Source organism: Mustela nivalis (assembly GCF_964662115.1).
Source record: "Mustela nivalis genome assembly, chromosome: 2".
In the NCBI taxonomy this organism is placed as follows: domain Eukaryota; kingdom Metazoa; phylum Chordata; class Mammalia; order Carnivora; family Mustelidae; genus Mustela; species Mustela nivalis.
The window spans coordinates 176,450,340-176,465,159 of NC_139021.1; the positions used below are offsets into that span (position 1 = coordinate 176,450,340).

At 41.0% G+C, this 14,820-nt stretch overlaps 1 protein-coding gene across 1 annotated transcript in view; it reads left to right on the top strand.

Annotated features, from left to right (window-relative positions):
* The window catches only part of LOC309859554 (uncharacterized protein), a 367,688-nt gene that overhangs the window by 310,147 nt on the left and 42,721 nt on the right, over nucleotides 1-14,820 (top strand). The window contains exon 9 of the mRNA XM_082720310.1: nucleotides 14,332-14,471. Within this exon, the coding sequence (XP_082576436.1) occupies nucleotides 14,332-14,471 (140 nt within the window). The remainder of the gene's footprint in view (nucleotides 1-14,331; nucleotides 14,472-14,820) is intronic.

Genomic DNA, 14,820 nt, shown 5'->3' on the forward strand with positions numbered 1-14,820 from the left:
CAAGTACTCTCTTACCTTATTCTACTCATCCACTCAGTAACTCTGAGAAGAAAATACTGCCAGTTACATCCCCATTTTGGAGATCACAGTTAGAGGCACAGAGTAGTTATATACCTGGGCTTAAGGCACAGAGCTAGCAAGTGGAGGAACTAAATTGAAACTCAAGTGGTCTAATTTTGTACCCTACCACCTCCCATTTTATGGGCTGTGTTCTCTTTTCATTCATTGGCTAGCCACTCTTGTCAGTGTTTGGCCGTGTATTTGCATACCCATGTTTTCTTATTTGTGTTGTGGTTGGATGTTCAATTGCTGAAGAGGCCTGGAGAAGGTTGGACAGGAGAGGTATATGAGCAACAGATCCCTAGTCCTGCTGGGGAAACCTTGATCTGGGGACCCGGCTGTCCATTGAATGGGACATGGTGATGTTAGAGGAGCATCATGATGAGGAATGAGAAGCCAGGGTGTGCTGAGCTGACTGCTCCTGGTTGGTTTCCCATCTCCACATCTAGTGGCTTCCTGTGGTTTGAAACTGGCCATAATAGGAGTACTTACACCATGGAAATTAGGAAACTGTATAGATCAGTCCCTCCCCCAAACCAGAGCCAGTCGTTAAATGTTTACTAGCATACCCCTGAAAAAGACTGAAAGTCCCCCCAAATCAGTTTAGATTTAATTCCATCCCAACCAGCAGGATGTCCTTCCTGTGGAGGCAGATGCCCAGATTCCAGCCACAGTTAACCTCTCGGACTCCTTCTTCATCAGCTCTGATCTCCTCTGCCTTCTGAAATTCCATTCTGAAGGTGTCTCCATCCTTTCCATCTCCATCCCAATGCTTCAGGCCACTTCTCGGTTCCCCTCTAGACAGAAGTAACAGCTTCCTAACTTTTGCCTATGGACCAAGTCTTGCTCTGTCTAGCAGCTGTCGATCTAAAGCTTAAACAAGGTGGGGGGGGGGCTTCCATCTACTGCCAGTCATCATCTATTTTATTTTTTTTAAGATTTTATTTATTTATTTGACAGAGATCACAAGTAGGCAGAGAGGCAGGCAGAGAGAGTGGAGAAAGCAGGCTCCCTGCTTAGCGGAGAGCCCGATGCAGGGCTCCATCCCAGGACCCTGCAATCATGACCTGAACCGAAGGCAGAGGCTTTAACCCACTGAGCCACCCAGGCGCCCCCATCACCTATTTTAGAAGATCTTAGCTGCCCTGCTTTCTGTCCAGCTTCATCTTGGGCTGGCCCTTTACTCCACCTTACATTTCAGTCTCACCGAGCTCTGCTGATGGAAGGGGTCCTCCAAGTCCCCATAGGATTTTGTGCAGACTCATCTCATTATTTTGAAATCCATGCATTGCTGTATCTTCCTCTGGTCTGTGTGGTCCTTGTGCCCCAGGAAAATTTCTTACTCAACTTGGTCAACCTGTTTACTCATTACCACTCCTTCATCTTTTGGGGGGAGCTGCTTATCTCACCCCTACTCAGTACCATTTCTGTGGCTCTATGTGGCAGCCTCTTTGAACCTCCAGCCAAGACATTGGTTCAAGATGGACCAAGCAGCATTGTCTTTGATATCTTGGAATAGAAGAGTAAAAGCAAGGTAGATAGCAAGCTCCCTTTCTTGATGCGTGGGATATACGAGGTAACATTCCATGAACTGCGGGCAGCCATATTCTGAAGTGTGCATTCAGGATAAAGGAGCCCAGGCTTCAGCAGAAGACACAACCTGCTGTTGTAGATCAAAGCATAGGTGAGAGGCTGGGAAAGAGGGATCCCTGGCTGGGTTCTGTTTTTGAGGCTGGGTAGCCCTTGAAGTGTTACGATATTATGGCACCTTTCCAATAAAGAGACCTGTTTGCTTTAGCTAATTTGAGTTAGAATTCTTTTGCAACCTTGATGAGGTAGACAGAATAATGCCTGCCTCATGATAGCCACATCCTAATCCCTGAACTCTGTGAATATCTTAGTTATATAGCAAAGGGGACTATGGGAGCAGATGGCATGCAGTCAAAGTTGCTAATCTATTGATTGTAAGATAGGGAGACTATCCTGTGTTGTATGGATGAACGCAGTGTAATCACAGGGGTCCTTCAGAGTGGAAGAGGAAGGCAGCAAGGGGGGTCAGAGTGATGTGATGTGAGTAGGATTCTACTGGGTGCTGCTGACTTTGAAGTTGGAAAAAGGGACCAGAAGGACACAGGCACCCTCTACAAATTGGAAAAGGCAAGGAAACAGGTTCTCCCCGAGAGCCTCCAGAAGGCACACAGCCCTGCATTCCTTGATTTTAGCTTAGAAGACCCATTTGGACTTGTCACCCACAGAACAGTCAGACAATAAATACATTCATGTTCTAGCAAGCTGCTAAGTTTGTTATGCAACACTAGAAAACCCATACTCTCTAGTCCCCTTATAATCACTGAGAACATCTCTACTCTCCATATCCCTAACTCTAAAATTCCTTTCTCTGAACCCTTGCCTCCATTTGTTTGCTGCGTGGTCTTAACAAGTTCCTTAACTACTCCTTATGTTCTTCAGTCTCTGCCTCTACACGCACATACATTTCATTTTCCTTCTACTTGTGCACATCTTCTAGCAGAGCTGCTGACACACGGAGAGGTCTCCAACAGAGTAGCAATAGTAATAGTGGTTTTTACTGTTATTACACCAAAGGGACTTACCTCTATAGAACCTAGAAAAATGCTTCTCTTATAAAGAATTCTTTTGGAAACTTTTGTGAAATTGAATTGAAAGTGTGTTGACAAAAAAACAAAGCAAAACAAAACCACGTAGAACCACTTCCTCAAGATTATGCTGAGTGAAATAAGTCAAGCGGAGAGAGTCAGTTATTATATGGTTTCACTTACTTGTGGAGCATAAGGAGTAACATGGAGGACATTAGGAGAAGGGAAGGAAAAGTGAATTGGGGGAAATGCGAGGGGGAGATGGCCCATGAGAGACTGTGGACTCTGAGAAACAAACCAAGGGTTTTGGAGGGGAGGGGGATGGGAGGTTTGGGTGAGCTGGTGGTGGGTATTAAGGAGGGCACGTATTGCATGGAGCTCTGGGTGTGGTGCATATACAATGACTCTTGGAACAGTGAAAAAATAAAATAAAACAAAACAAAACATTTCCTCATAATTTCTGGCAAGTTTTAATGAAAAAAACGTAAAAATATTAATTAAACCTGGTCAATCCCCTTTCTAAGTGTATATTATAAAATGGTGTCGCCATAAATGCCTTACATCTCTGGTTGATTTCCTTTTGAGAACTCAGATGTTTGACCTTTATCCTTCTTCTCTGGCTTTTTGTCTTTAAATACAAACTACATTGGTTTCAGTCTCATGATGTTTCAGTGACAAAGTGAAAACTATGTTTCTTAAAGGATGATGTGAACCAGTCAACACATATACAAATTGTTTAATTAAGAACAGCTCCTAATTTACATTCAGCTGACCAAGCTGTATGTCTTTAAGACCTTCATATTGATTTTAATTTTATTTTCTTCAACATTTTAAGAGAACAAGAGGCCCCTTGGCTCAAAAGATTTACTAACCTTTCCTTCTATAGGGTTTTTATTGCCTCCTGAAGCCCATCTCTAAGATCTTTGTCATTCGTGTGGGACCGTCACATTACGAGCTTGTGAGAACTCAGAATATAATTAAATGTTGTAAACAGCAAATAAAGTCTTAATGTGAAATGAGCATTTTATTTAAATTTAATTCGGAGCTCTGCATGAGCATACTATAGATGGGATTAGGTTAATTTGCCTGGGTTTTAATTAAGAGATCACTGAAATGAAAAGACATATGGTGAAATTTGTAGCCAGGCTTGGGGGCTGGGGCTCATATCTCAGTTCAATGTAATTTGTGATCTTAACCAAATTACTCGACCCTTCAGTTTTATGTTATTATTACTCTAATCTTTTTATTATGGGATGCGGCATATATAGGATAATATAGCAAACTCACTCTCCAGTTTTAACTAATCTTCTTTGCCATATTTGCTATAGATTTTTTTTGTAAGAAATAAAACATTACAGATCTCTATAAACCCCTGCCTCTTCCCATCCCCCACCCTAGTTTTTTCCTTCTTTCTAACGAATAACTTTTGTCATGAAGCTGGTGTCATTCTTATGCGTTAGATAATCTTACATGTTTTTAAACTTTGCATAAATGGTATTCTACTGTGCATAGAACTTTTCAAAACTTCCCTCTTTTATATAGTATTTTGAGACTTATCCATGTCGATGTAGTTCTTATTTATTCAGTTGAAATGCTTTGCTATTTACAATGCCATGCTATCTACAAATATATCACAGTTTGTTTTTCCATCCTCCTTTCAATGGATTTTTGAAATTGCTTCCAGTTGTTCACTTTAAGGAAAAAAGTGCTGTAGCAAACATTTTTCTACATGACCTGAGGGAGACTTTTCCTAGACTAGAAACATAGATACACAGCTGTTAGGAGTTGGCACACGTACATCTTAAACTTCCCTGATCTCGTCACGTTGCTCTCCAGAATGATTCACACACAGCAGCTGTGTGTGAAAGTCCCGTTTCTCCACATTCTCACTGCTCCAATGGTACCCAAGATCACTCCTTGGTTCAGTGATTTCCTAGAAAGACTCACAGAACGCAGAAATAGTTCTTACTATGGCTATTGCTTACTATAGTAAAAGAATACAAAGCAGGATCAGTAAAGGAAAAGGGCACGTGGAATCAAGTCTGGGAAGACCTGGCATGAGATTCAGAAGTCCTCTCCCAGTGAGTTGTATAGGACAGGCTTATTCGTTTGGCAACTAACTGCAGCAGTACCTGTGAAACATAGTCTGTCCTGGGAAAGCTCACTTGAGCCTAAGGGTCTGGAGTTTTTATTTTGTTTTTTATTTTTTTATATTTAATTTTTAAAATTTTAAAATAAACATATAATGTATTTTTATCCCCAGGGGTACAGGTCTGTGAATTTGCCAGGTTTACACACTTCACAGCACTCACCATAGCACATACCCTCCCCAATGTCCATAACCCTACCTCCCTCTCCCAACCTCCTCCCCCCAGCAACCCTCAGTTTGTTCTGTGAGATTAAGAGTCACTTATGGTTTGTCTCCCTCCTGACCCCATCTTGTTTCATTTATTCTTTTCCTATCCCCAAAACCCCCATGTTGCATCTCCACTTCCTCATATCAGGGAGATGATATGATAGTTGTCTTTCTCTGATTGACTTTCTTCACTAAGCATAAGACCCTCTAGTTCCATCCACATTGTTGCAAATGGCAAGATTTTATTTCTTTTGATGGCTGCATAGTATTCCATTGTATATATATACCACTTCTTCTTTATCCATTCATCTGTTGATGTACAGCTAGGTTCTTTCCACAGTTTGGCTATTGTGGACATTGCTGCTATAAACATTCGAGTGTATGTGCTCCTTCGGAACACTACGTTTGTATCTTTAGGGTAAATACCCAGTAGTGCAATTGCTGGGTCATAGGGTAGCTTTATTTTCAACATTTTGCAGAACCTCCATGCTGTTTTCCAGAGTGGTTGCACCAGCTTGCATTCCCACCAAGAGTGTAGGAGGGTTCCCTTTTTTCCACATCCTCGCCAGCATCTGTCATTTCCTGACTTGTTAATTTTAGCCATTCTGACTGTTGTGAGGTGGTATCTCATTGTGGTTTTGATTTGTATTTCCCTGATGCTGAGTGATGTGGAGCATTTTTTCATGTGTCTGTTGGACATCTGGATGTCCTCTTTGCAGAAATGTCTGTTCATGTCCTCTGCCCACTTCTTGATTGGATTATTCATTCTTTGGGTGTTGAGTTTGATAAGCTCTTTATAGATTTTGGATACTAGCCCTTTATCTGATATGTCATTTGCAAATATCTTCTCCCATTCTATCAGTTGTCTTTTGGTTTTGTTAACTGTTTCCTTTGCTGTGCAAAAACTTTTGATCATGATGAAATCCCAATAGTTCATCTTCGCCCTGGCTTCCCTTGCCTTTGGCAATGTTCCTAGGAAGAAGTTGCTGGGGCTGAGGTGGAACAGGTTGCTGCTGTGTTCTCCTCAAGGATTTTAATGGATTCCTTTCTCACATTGAGGTCCTTCATCCATTTTGAGTCTATTTTTGTGTAAGGAAATGGTCCAATTTCATTTTTCTGCATGTGGCTGTCCAATTTTCCCAACACCATTTATTGAAGAGACTGTCTTCATTCCATTGGACGTTCTTTCCTGCATTGTCAAAGATTAGTTGACCATAGAGTTGAGGATCTATTTCTGGGCTCTCTATTCTGTTCCATTGATCTATGTGTCTATTTTTGTGCCAGTACCATACTGTCTTGATGATGACAGCTTTGTAATAGAGCTTGAGGTCTGGAATTATGATGCCACCAACTTCGGCTTTCTTTTTCAATATTCCTTTGGCTATTTGAGGTCTTTTCTGGTTCCATAGAAATTTTAGGATTATTTGTTCTATTTCTTTGGAAAAAAAATGGGTGGGATTTTGATGGGGATTGCATTAGATGTGCAGATTGCTTTAGGTAGCATAGACATTTTCACAATATTTGTTCTTCCAATCCAGGAGCATGGAACATTTTTCCATTTCTTTGTGTCTTCCTCAGTTTCTTTCATGAGTACTTTATAGTTTTCTGAGTATAGATTCTGTGCCTCCTTGGATAGGTTTTATTCCTAGGTATCTTGTGCTTTTGGGTGCAATTGTAAATGGGATTGACCCCTAAATTTCTCTTTCTTCTGTCTTGTTGTTGGTGTAGAGAAATGCAATTGATTTCTGTGCATTGATTTTATATCCTGACACTTTACTGAATTCCTGTACAAGTTCTAGCAGATTTGGAGAGCAGTCTTTTGGGTTTTCCACATATAGTATCATATCATCTGCAAAGAGTGATAGTTTGACTTCTTCTTTGCCGATTTGGATGCCCTAATTTCTTTTTGTTGTCTGATTGTTGAGGCTAGGACTTCTAGTACTATGTTGAATAGCAGTGGTGATAATGGACATCCCTGCCGTGTTCCTGAACTTAGCAGAAAAGCTTTCAGTTTTACTCCATTGAGAATGACATTTGTGGTGGGTTTTTCATAGATGACTTTAATAATATTGAGGTATGTGCCCTCTATCCCTACACTTTGAAGAGTTTTGATCAAGAAAGGATGCTGTACTTTGTCAAATGCTTTTTCAGCATTTATTGAGAGTATCATATGGTTCTTGTTCTTTCTTTTATTAATGTATTGTATCACATTGGTTGACTTGCGGATGTTGAACCAACCTTGCAGCCCTGGAATAAATCATACTTGGTCGTGGTGAATAATCCTTTTAATGTACTATTGGATCCTATTGGCTAGCATTTTGGTGAGAATTTTCACATCTGTGTTCATCAAGGATATTGGTCTGGAACTCTCTTTTTTGATGGGATCCTCGTCTGGTTTTGGGATCAAGGTGATGCTGGCCTCATAAAATGAATTTGGAAGTTTTCCTTCCATTTCTGTTTTCTGGAACAGTCTCAGGAGAATAAGAATTCTTCTTTAAATGTTTGGTAGAATTCCCCTGGAAAGCTGTCTGGCCCTGGGCTTTTGTTTGTTTGGAGATTATTGATGACTGTTTCAATCTCCTTACTGGTTATGGGTCTGTTCAGGTTTTCTATTTCTTCCTGGTTCAGTTGTGGTAGTTTATGTGTCTCTAGGAATGCATCCATTTCTTCCAGATTGTCAAATTTGTTGGTGTACAGTTGCTCATAGTATGTTCTTATAATTGTTTATATTTCTTTGGTGTTGGTTGTGATCTCTCTTCTTTCATTCATGATTTTATTTATTTGGGTCCTTTCTCTTTTCTTTTTGATAAGTATGGCCAGGGGTTTATCAATCTTATTAATTCTTTCAAAGAACCAGCTCCTAGTTTCCTTGATTTGTTCTATTGTTTTTTTGTTTTGTTTTGTTTTTGTTTCTATTTCATTGATTTCTGCTCTGATCTTTTATGATTTCTCTTCTCCTGCTGGGTTTAGGCTTTCTTTGCTGTTCTCTCTCCAGCTCCTTTAGGTGTAGGGTTAGGTTGTGTATTTGAGACGTTTCTTGTTTCTTGAGAAAGGCTTGTACCGCTATATATTTTCCTCTCAGGACTGCCTTTGCTGTGTCCCACAGATTCTGAACCATTGTGTTTTCATTATCATTTATTTCCATGAATTTTTTCAATTCTTCTTTAATTTCCTGGTTGACCCACTCATTCTTTTGAAGGATGCTGTTTTGTCTCCATGTATTTGGGTTCTTTCCAACTTTCCTCTTGTGATTGAGTTCTAGCTTCAGAGCATTGTGGTCTGAAAATATGCAGGGAATGATCCCAATCTTTTGATACCGGTTGAGACCTGATTTATGACCCAGGATGTGATCTATTCTGGAGAATGTTCCATATGCACTGGAGAAGAATGTGTATTTTGTTGCTTTGGGATGAAATGTTCTGAATATATCTGTGATGTCCATCTGGTTGAGTGTGTCATTTAAGGCCTTTATTTCCTTGTTGATCTTTTGCTTGGGTGATCTGTCCATTTCAGTGAGGGGAGTGTTAAAGTCCCCTACTATTATTATATAATTGTCAATGTGTTTCTTTGATTTTGTTATCAATTGGTTTATATAGTTGGTGCTCCCATTTAGGGGCATAGATATTTAAAACTGTTAGAGCTTCTTGTTGGACAGACCCTTTGAGCATGATATAGTGTTTTTTCTCATCTCTTATTATAGTCTTTGGCTTAAAATCTAATTGATGTGTTATAAGGATTGCCACCCCATCTTTCTTCTGATGTCCATTAGCATGATAAATTGTTTTCCACCCCCTCACTTTAAATCTGGAGGTGTCTTCAGGTCTACAATGAGTTTCTTGTAGGCAGCATATTGATGGGTTTTGTTTTTTTATCCATTCTGATACCCTGTGTCTTTTGATTGGGGCATTTAGCCCATTTACATTCAGGGTAACTATTGAGAGATATGAATTTAGTGCCATTGTATTGCCTGCAAGGTGACTGTTACTGTATATTGTCTCTGTTCTTTCTGATCTACTACTTTTAGGGTCTCTCTTTGCTTAGAGGACCCCTTTCAATATTTCCTGTAGAGCTGGTTTGGTGTTTGCAAATTCTTTCAGTTTTTATTTGTCCTGGAAGCTTTTTATCTCTCCTTCTATTTTTGATGATAGCCTAGCTGGATATAGTATTCTTGGCTGCATGTTTTTCTTGTTTAGAGCTCTGAATATATCATGCCAGTTCTTTCTGGCCTGCCAGGTCTCTGTGGATAAATCTGCTGCCAATCTAATATTTTTACCATTGTATTTTACAGACTTCTTTTCCCGGGCTGCTTTCAGGATTTTTCTCTTTGTCACTAAGACTTGTAAATTTTACTATTAGGTGAGGGGGTGTGGACCTATTCTTGTTGATTTTGAGGGGGGTTCTTTGCACCTCCTGGATTTATTTTTTTAAGAGGGGGAACACAGCAGGAGGAGTGGGAGAGGGAGAAGCAGGCCTCCCGCCGAGCAGGAAACCCATTGTGGGGCTCGATGCCAGGACCCCAGGATCATGACCTGAGCCGAAGGCAGATGCCTAACGACTGAGCCACCCAGGTGCCCCAGCACCTCCTGGATTTTGACACTCATTCCCTTTGCCATATTAGGGAAATTCTCTACAATAATTCTCTCCAATAAACCTTCTGCCCCCCTCTCTCTCTCTTCTTCTTCTGGAATCCCAATTATTCTAATGTTGTTTCGTCTTACGGTGTCACTTATCTCTCGAATTCTCCCCTCGTGGACCAGTAGCTGTTTGTCTCTCTTTTGCTCAGCTTCTTTATTCTCTGTCATTTGGTCTTCTATATCACTAATTCTTTCTTCTGCCTCATTTATCCTAGCAGTAAGAGCCTCCATTTTTTATTGCATCTCATTAATAGCTTTTTTAATTTCAACTTGGTTAGATTTTAGTTCTTTTATTTCTCCAGAAAGGACTTTTATATCTCCAGAGAGGGTTTCTCTAATATCTTCCATGCCTTTTTTGAGCCTGGCTAGAACCTTGAGAATCGTCATTCTGAACTCTAGATCTGACATATTACCAATGTCTGTATTGATTAGGTCCCTAGCCTTCGGTACTGCCTCTTGTTATTTTTTTTTTTTTTATGTTAAGTTTTTCCACCTTGTCATTTTTCCAGATAAGAATATATAGAGGAGCAAATAAAATATTAAAAGGGTGGCAAAGACCCCAGGAAAATATGCTTTAACCAAATCAGAAGAGACCCAAAATCGTGGGGGGGGGAGAAAGGGAACAAAAAGAAGTTCAGAAAAAAAATAAAAATAAAAAAAAACCCCAACAAACAAATAAAGAAAAAATATAATAAAGAAAAAAAAATATATATATATATATATTAGACTGGTGACTAGAACCAGGTCACCCACTTAATTTTGGGAGTATTTTTGTCTCTTAGAAGAAACTTCCTCCCAAAATTTTAAAGAATGAAAAACATACATAAGGATAAACACAATGAAGGGATGGAATATGCCTATAAATATGAAAAAAAATTTCTTTAAATTTCTAAAAAAGGAGTTGATAAAGTAAGTTGGTTGGGAGAATAAAGAAAAAGAAAATGGAGAGAATTTGCTTAGGCTGGAGACTAGAACAAGCCCAGAGTTAGAATTAGGGTGTATTTGGATCTATTAGAAGAAGTTGTACCCCAAATTTTTTAGAGGAAAAAACTCTGTGTGTATACAAAAAATAAAGTTAGATACAATGAAGGATAAAATGTGACTATAATAATGAAGGTTCAAAAAAGATCATTTTTTAAAAATGAAAGGTATTGTTAAGATAAACTAGTTAAAAAACGTTAAAAAAGGAAAGGGTAAAAGTTTAAAAAATTTAGCAGAAGAAAAGAAATAAAATTTTAAAAAAATTAAATTAACTGCAAGACTAAAGAATCATGGGGAGAAAGCCATGAGTTCCATGCTTTGCTCTCTCCTCCTCTGGAATTCTGCTGTTCTCCTTGGTAAGTGGACTTGGTCTTGGCTGGATTTCTTGTTGATCTTCTGGGGGAGGGGCCTGTTGTAGTGATTCTCAAGTGTCTTTGCCCCAGGCAGAATTGTACCACCCTTATCAGGGGCCGGATTAAGTAATCCGCTCCGGTTCACTTTTGGGAGCTTTTGTTCCCTGAAGGCTTTCCGTAGAGTTCCGGAGGATGGGAATACAAATGGCGGCCTCCCAATCTCCCGCCTGGAGGAACTGAGAGCTCGGCCCCACTCCTCAGTGCGCCCTCAGAGAAAAGCGCTCAATCACTCCCGTCTCCCTGGCCTCTGGCCTCGCTCCGAGCTCACCGTGACTGGTTCAAGGTAACCCCGACTTGGGAGCTCACTCCTGGCTGTCTCTGCAGCCGGCTTCCGGGCTGGAATACCTGTGAGCTCTGTGACTCAGACACCCCTGATCATTCTGTGACCCTGCGGGACCTGGGGTTACGCAGACCCCGCGTGGGCTTCGCCCCGGTTTAGCCTCTGGAGCGATGTCCCTCAGCAGAACAGACTTTTAAAAGTCCTGATTTTGTGCTCCGTTGCTCCGCCGCTTGCCGGGAGCCGGCCCCTCCCCCGCCATGGTCTATCTTCCCATCGCTTTGGATTCACTTCTCCGCCGGTCTTATCTTTCAGAAAGTGGTCGACTTTCTGTTTCTAGAATTGCTGTTCTTCTCTTCGATCTCCCATTGGATCTGTAGGTGTTTGCAATGGTTTGGTAAGCTATCTAGCTCATCTCCTGCTACCTGATGTCATCTCAGCCTGCTACTTCTTGGTCATCTTGACTCCTCTCTCCAGGTCTGGAGATTTGAATGAGGGCTGGCGATGTAGGCACATATTGTCTTTATAACTAGCTATAGTTCCTGAAACTCCTGACCTGCAGAAGGAAAGTGGACTTGCATCAAAATTCACAGTGTGTGCACAAATTACCTAGACAGCTGGTATATAGCACGTCTAGAGTATGTAAAATGCCATCTCACTTAAAGCATAAAGAAGAGAGGCGCCTGGGTGGCTCAGATGGTTAAGTGTCTGCCTTCACCTCAGGTCATGATCCCTGCCTCCTGGGATCAAGGCCCACATGGGTCTCCCTGCTCAGTGGGAAGCCTGCTTCTCCCTCTGCCCCGGCCTCTCTCTGTCTCCCTCTGTCTCTCATGAATAAATAAATAAAATCTTTAAGAAAAAATGTAAAGAAGATTCCATTGGCCCCGTTCTCAGAAGCCAGGTCATGTTAAGCAGATCCTCATAAGAATGTATAAGAGTTGAGCAGTCAGGCCGGCTAAGTTAATTTTCTGCACACTTGCCAACTTGATATTTTCATTCAAAAATTTTAGCCAATTTGATGAGTGTGAAATAGAATCTCATTAGTATTTTAATTTGCATTTTCTTGATTGCAGGTGAGACTGAGTGGGTTGTCTGTTCTGTGAATCGTTCATTTTTGTACCTTTTTTTCAATAGGATTTTGGTCTTTTCCTTATTGACTTGCAATTCTTTCCACATTTTGAGTATTAATTCTACAACAGATATGTGTTTTGAGTATCTTTACCTCATCTGTAACTTGACTTTCCTTTATATTCCTAGTTTTCTGAAAGTTATTTTCTACAAACTCATTGAATACTATTGAATGTATTTCTTCCTTGGGGCTGTTGTGACACAAACCTGATGACTCAGAGCAACAGAAATTCATTCTCCTCCTTCAGTTATGGTGGCCAGAAATCTGAAAGCATCAGCAGGTGTGTTCCTTCTGCAGGCTGTAAGGGAGAATCCATTTCATGCCACTCTCGTATCTGCAGTAGTTGTCAGTGAACTTGGCAGCCTGGGCTAGGAGCTGCATTTCTCTAATCACAGAATCAATTTTACCATCACCATCTCTTCTGCTCTGTCTTCTCCTTGTGTTTTTTTAATAAGGATGCATCACTGGTAATGCAGGATGATCTCCTCATCTCGAAATCTCATAATTGTGTATGCAAGGACTTTTTCCAAATAAAGGAACATTCACAGGCTTGGGGTTAGGGCAAGGACCTGTCTTTTGGGGGAATCACCATATAGCCCAGTACGATTGAGAGGATCCTTTCATTTTCTTCTTTAATCAGACAATGCAATATATTTCTAGATATTGTAACCTTGAACCATCCTTGCTTTCATAGGACAGATTCTATCTGGCCCTAATGTTTTCATAGCCTCTCTCTCTTTCTCTGTGTGTGGTAGAGTCAGATTCAATCCTCCTTTATTTAGCATTTTTGCCTCTGTGTTCATAAATGAGATTAGACTGTAATATATTTTCTCAACCAGTTTTGGTTTCATGGTCTTATAAAACAATTCAGAGCACCTTCCTTTTTTGCCCCTTAGCGTATAGAATAGTTTGTGTGAGGCAAAGAAACTTGCTGTCAAAGTCACTTGACCATCCTGAGGCTCTGTTTCCTTTTAGGTCAAAGGAGAATATATGCTGGTACCAGCTCTGGGGGTGGTTGAGGAGGTTTAATGAAGCTTTTGGTGAAGGGGCTGACACCCAGGGGATGTTGGTACTGAAGGTGACACCTGTTGGTACTGTCGGTACTGAAGGTGACACCTGTTCTGAAGAATGCCTGACTTGGCAGTTGTCGATGCCTCCCCAAACTGTCCTCTCTGGAGATTTCTCCAAGGTTAGCCCAAATTTGAAGGGAGAAGTGACTGGTGGTGAAGAAAGAACACGGACCAGAAGACAGAAAGTCCGATGTGGCTGTTTACTGCCTGGGCAGCCCTGATCATGGCTCTTGTCCTGCACTTTTCTGCTTTGGGACAGTTTTCTTTTCTGTTTTCAAGCAGTTTGAGTTCTGTCTATGCTGCTTCCAGGAGTCAGCATGAGTAGGTGACTCGGGGAGATAGTCTTTTACAAAAATAGCTCTAAATCCCACAAAATATTCCCAAGAGGCTTTGCTGCTATCTACATCTTCGTGCATTGTCTCTCTGCCCGAAGAGCCAGCCTTGCTGGTCACTTTGTCCCCATCCCCTCTATTCCTTCCACTCAAGGAGGACTTTCCTCATCCCAAGGGGACAAGAAACATTGTCCGTTCATGGACCAAGCAGATTTGTCTTTCAGAAGTGTTCAAATGTGATTAGGAATGATATTTAATGAATAATAAGAACTAACATTTGTTGAGACCCTGTTCTGCTCAATGTACCCTGAGCTCATTAGAAAAATCCCACCAAGCCCCGGAGTCCTCATTTTATCAATTGGGACACTGGTACTTGGAGAGATGAAACAACTTGGCTAAGGTCACAGAAATGCATACATTTATTTAATTCTTACATTTATTCCCCTAATCTCTCCAAACCACAGACTTGCCCAAAAGTAGCTGGTGGAGATCCCAGAAGGTCTCATTCAGAGAAGAAGAGTCTGGGTGCTCCAGGCGTCTGAGCAGCCAATGGAGTGAGTGGGGGTCTGACCGATGGCAGCTGGAACATCATGGAATCCGCCAGGTGAGTGACCTGCTTACTGATCTCTAGTTCCTCCATGCTGCTTGCCATGCAGAAGCTCTATGTACATTAACTCGCTTGATCTAAGCATCAGTGCTAAAGAAATAGAGACAATTGAGATCATCCAGTAGAATCCAAAACAATAACTAGTTCAGGCTAGTAAAGCATGAGTTAACATCCTAACCACACCTAGCTTCATCAGAAACATGACACACGAAATAGGACAGTGATGGTTCAGCCTGTTCCGAAGGTCAACAGACCCTTCGCTGGTGTCCCCAGAGCTCTGAGGCCTGATTAATGTACCTCATTAGCCAGTGTAATTGAGTCTTGTGAAAGCCACAGCCTCAGCCAC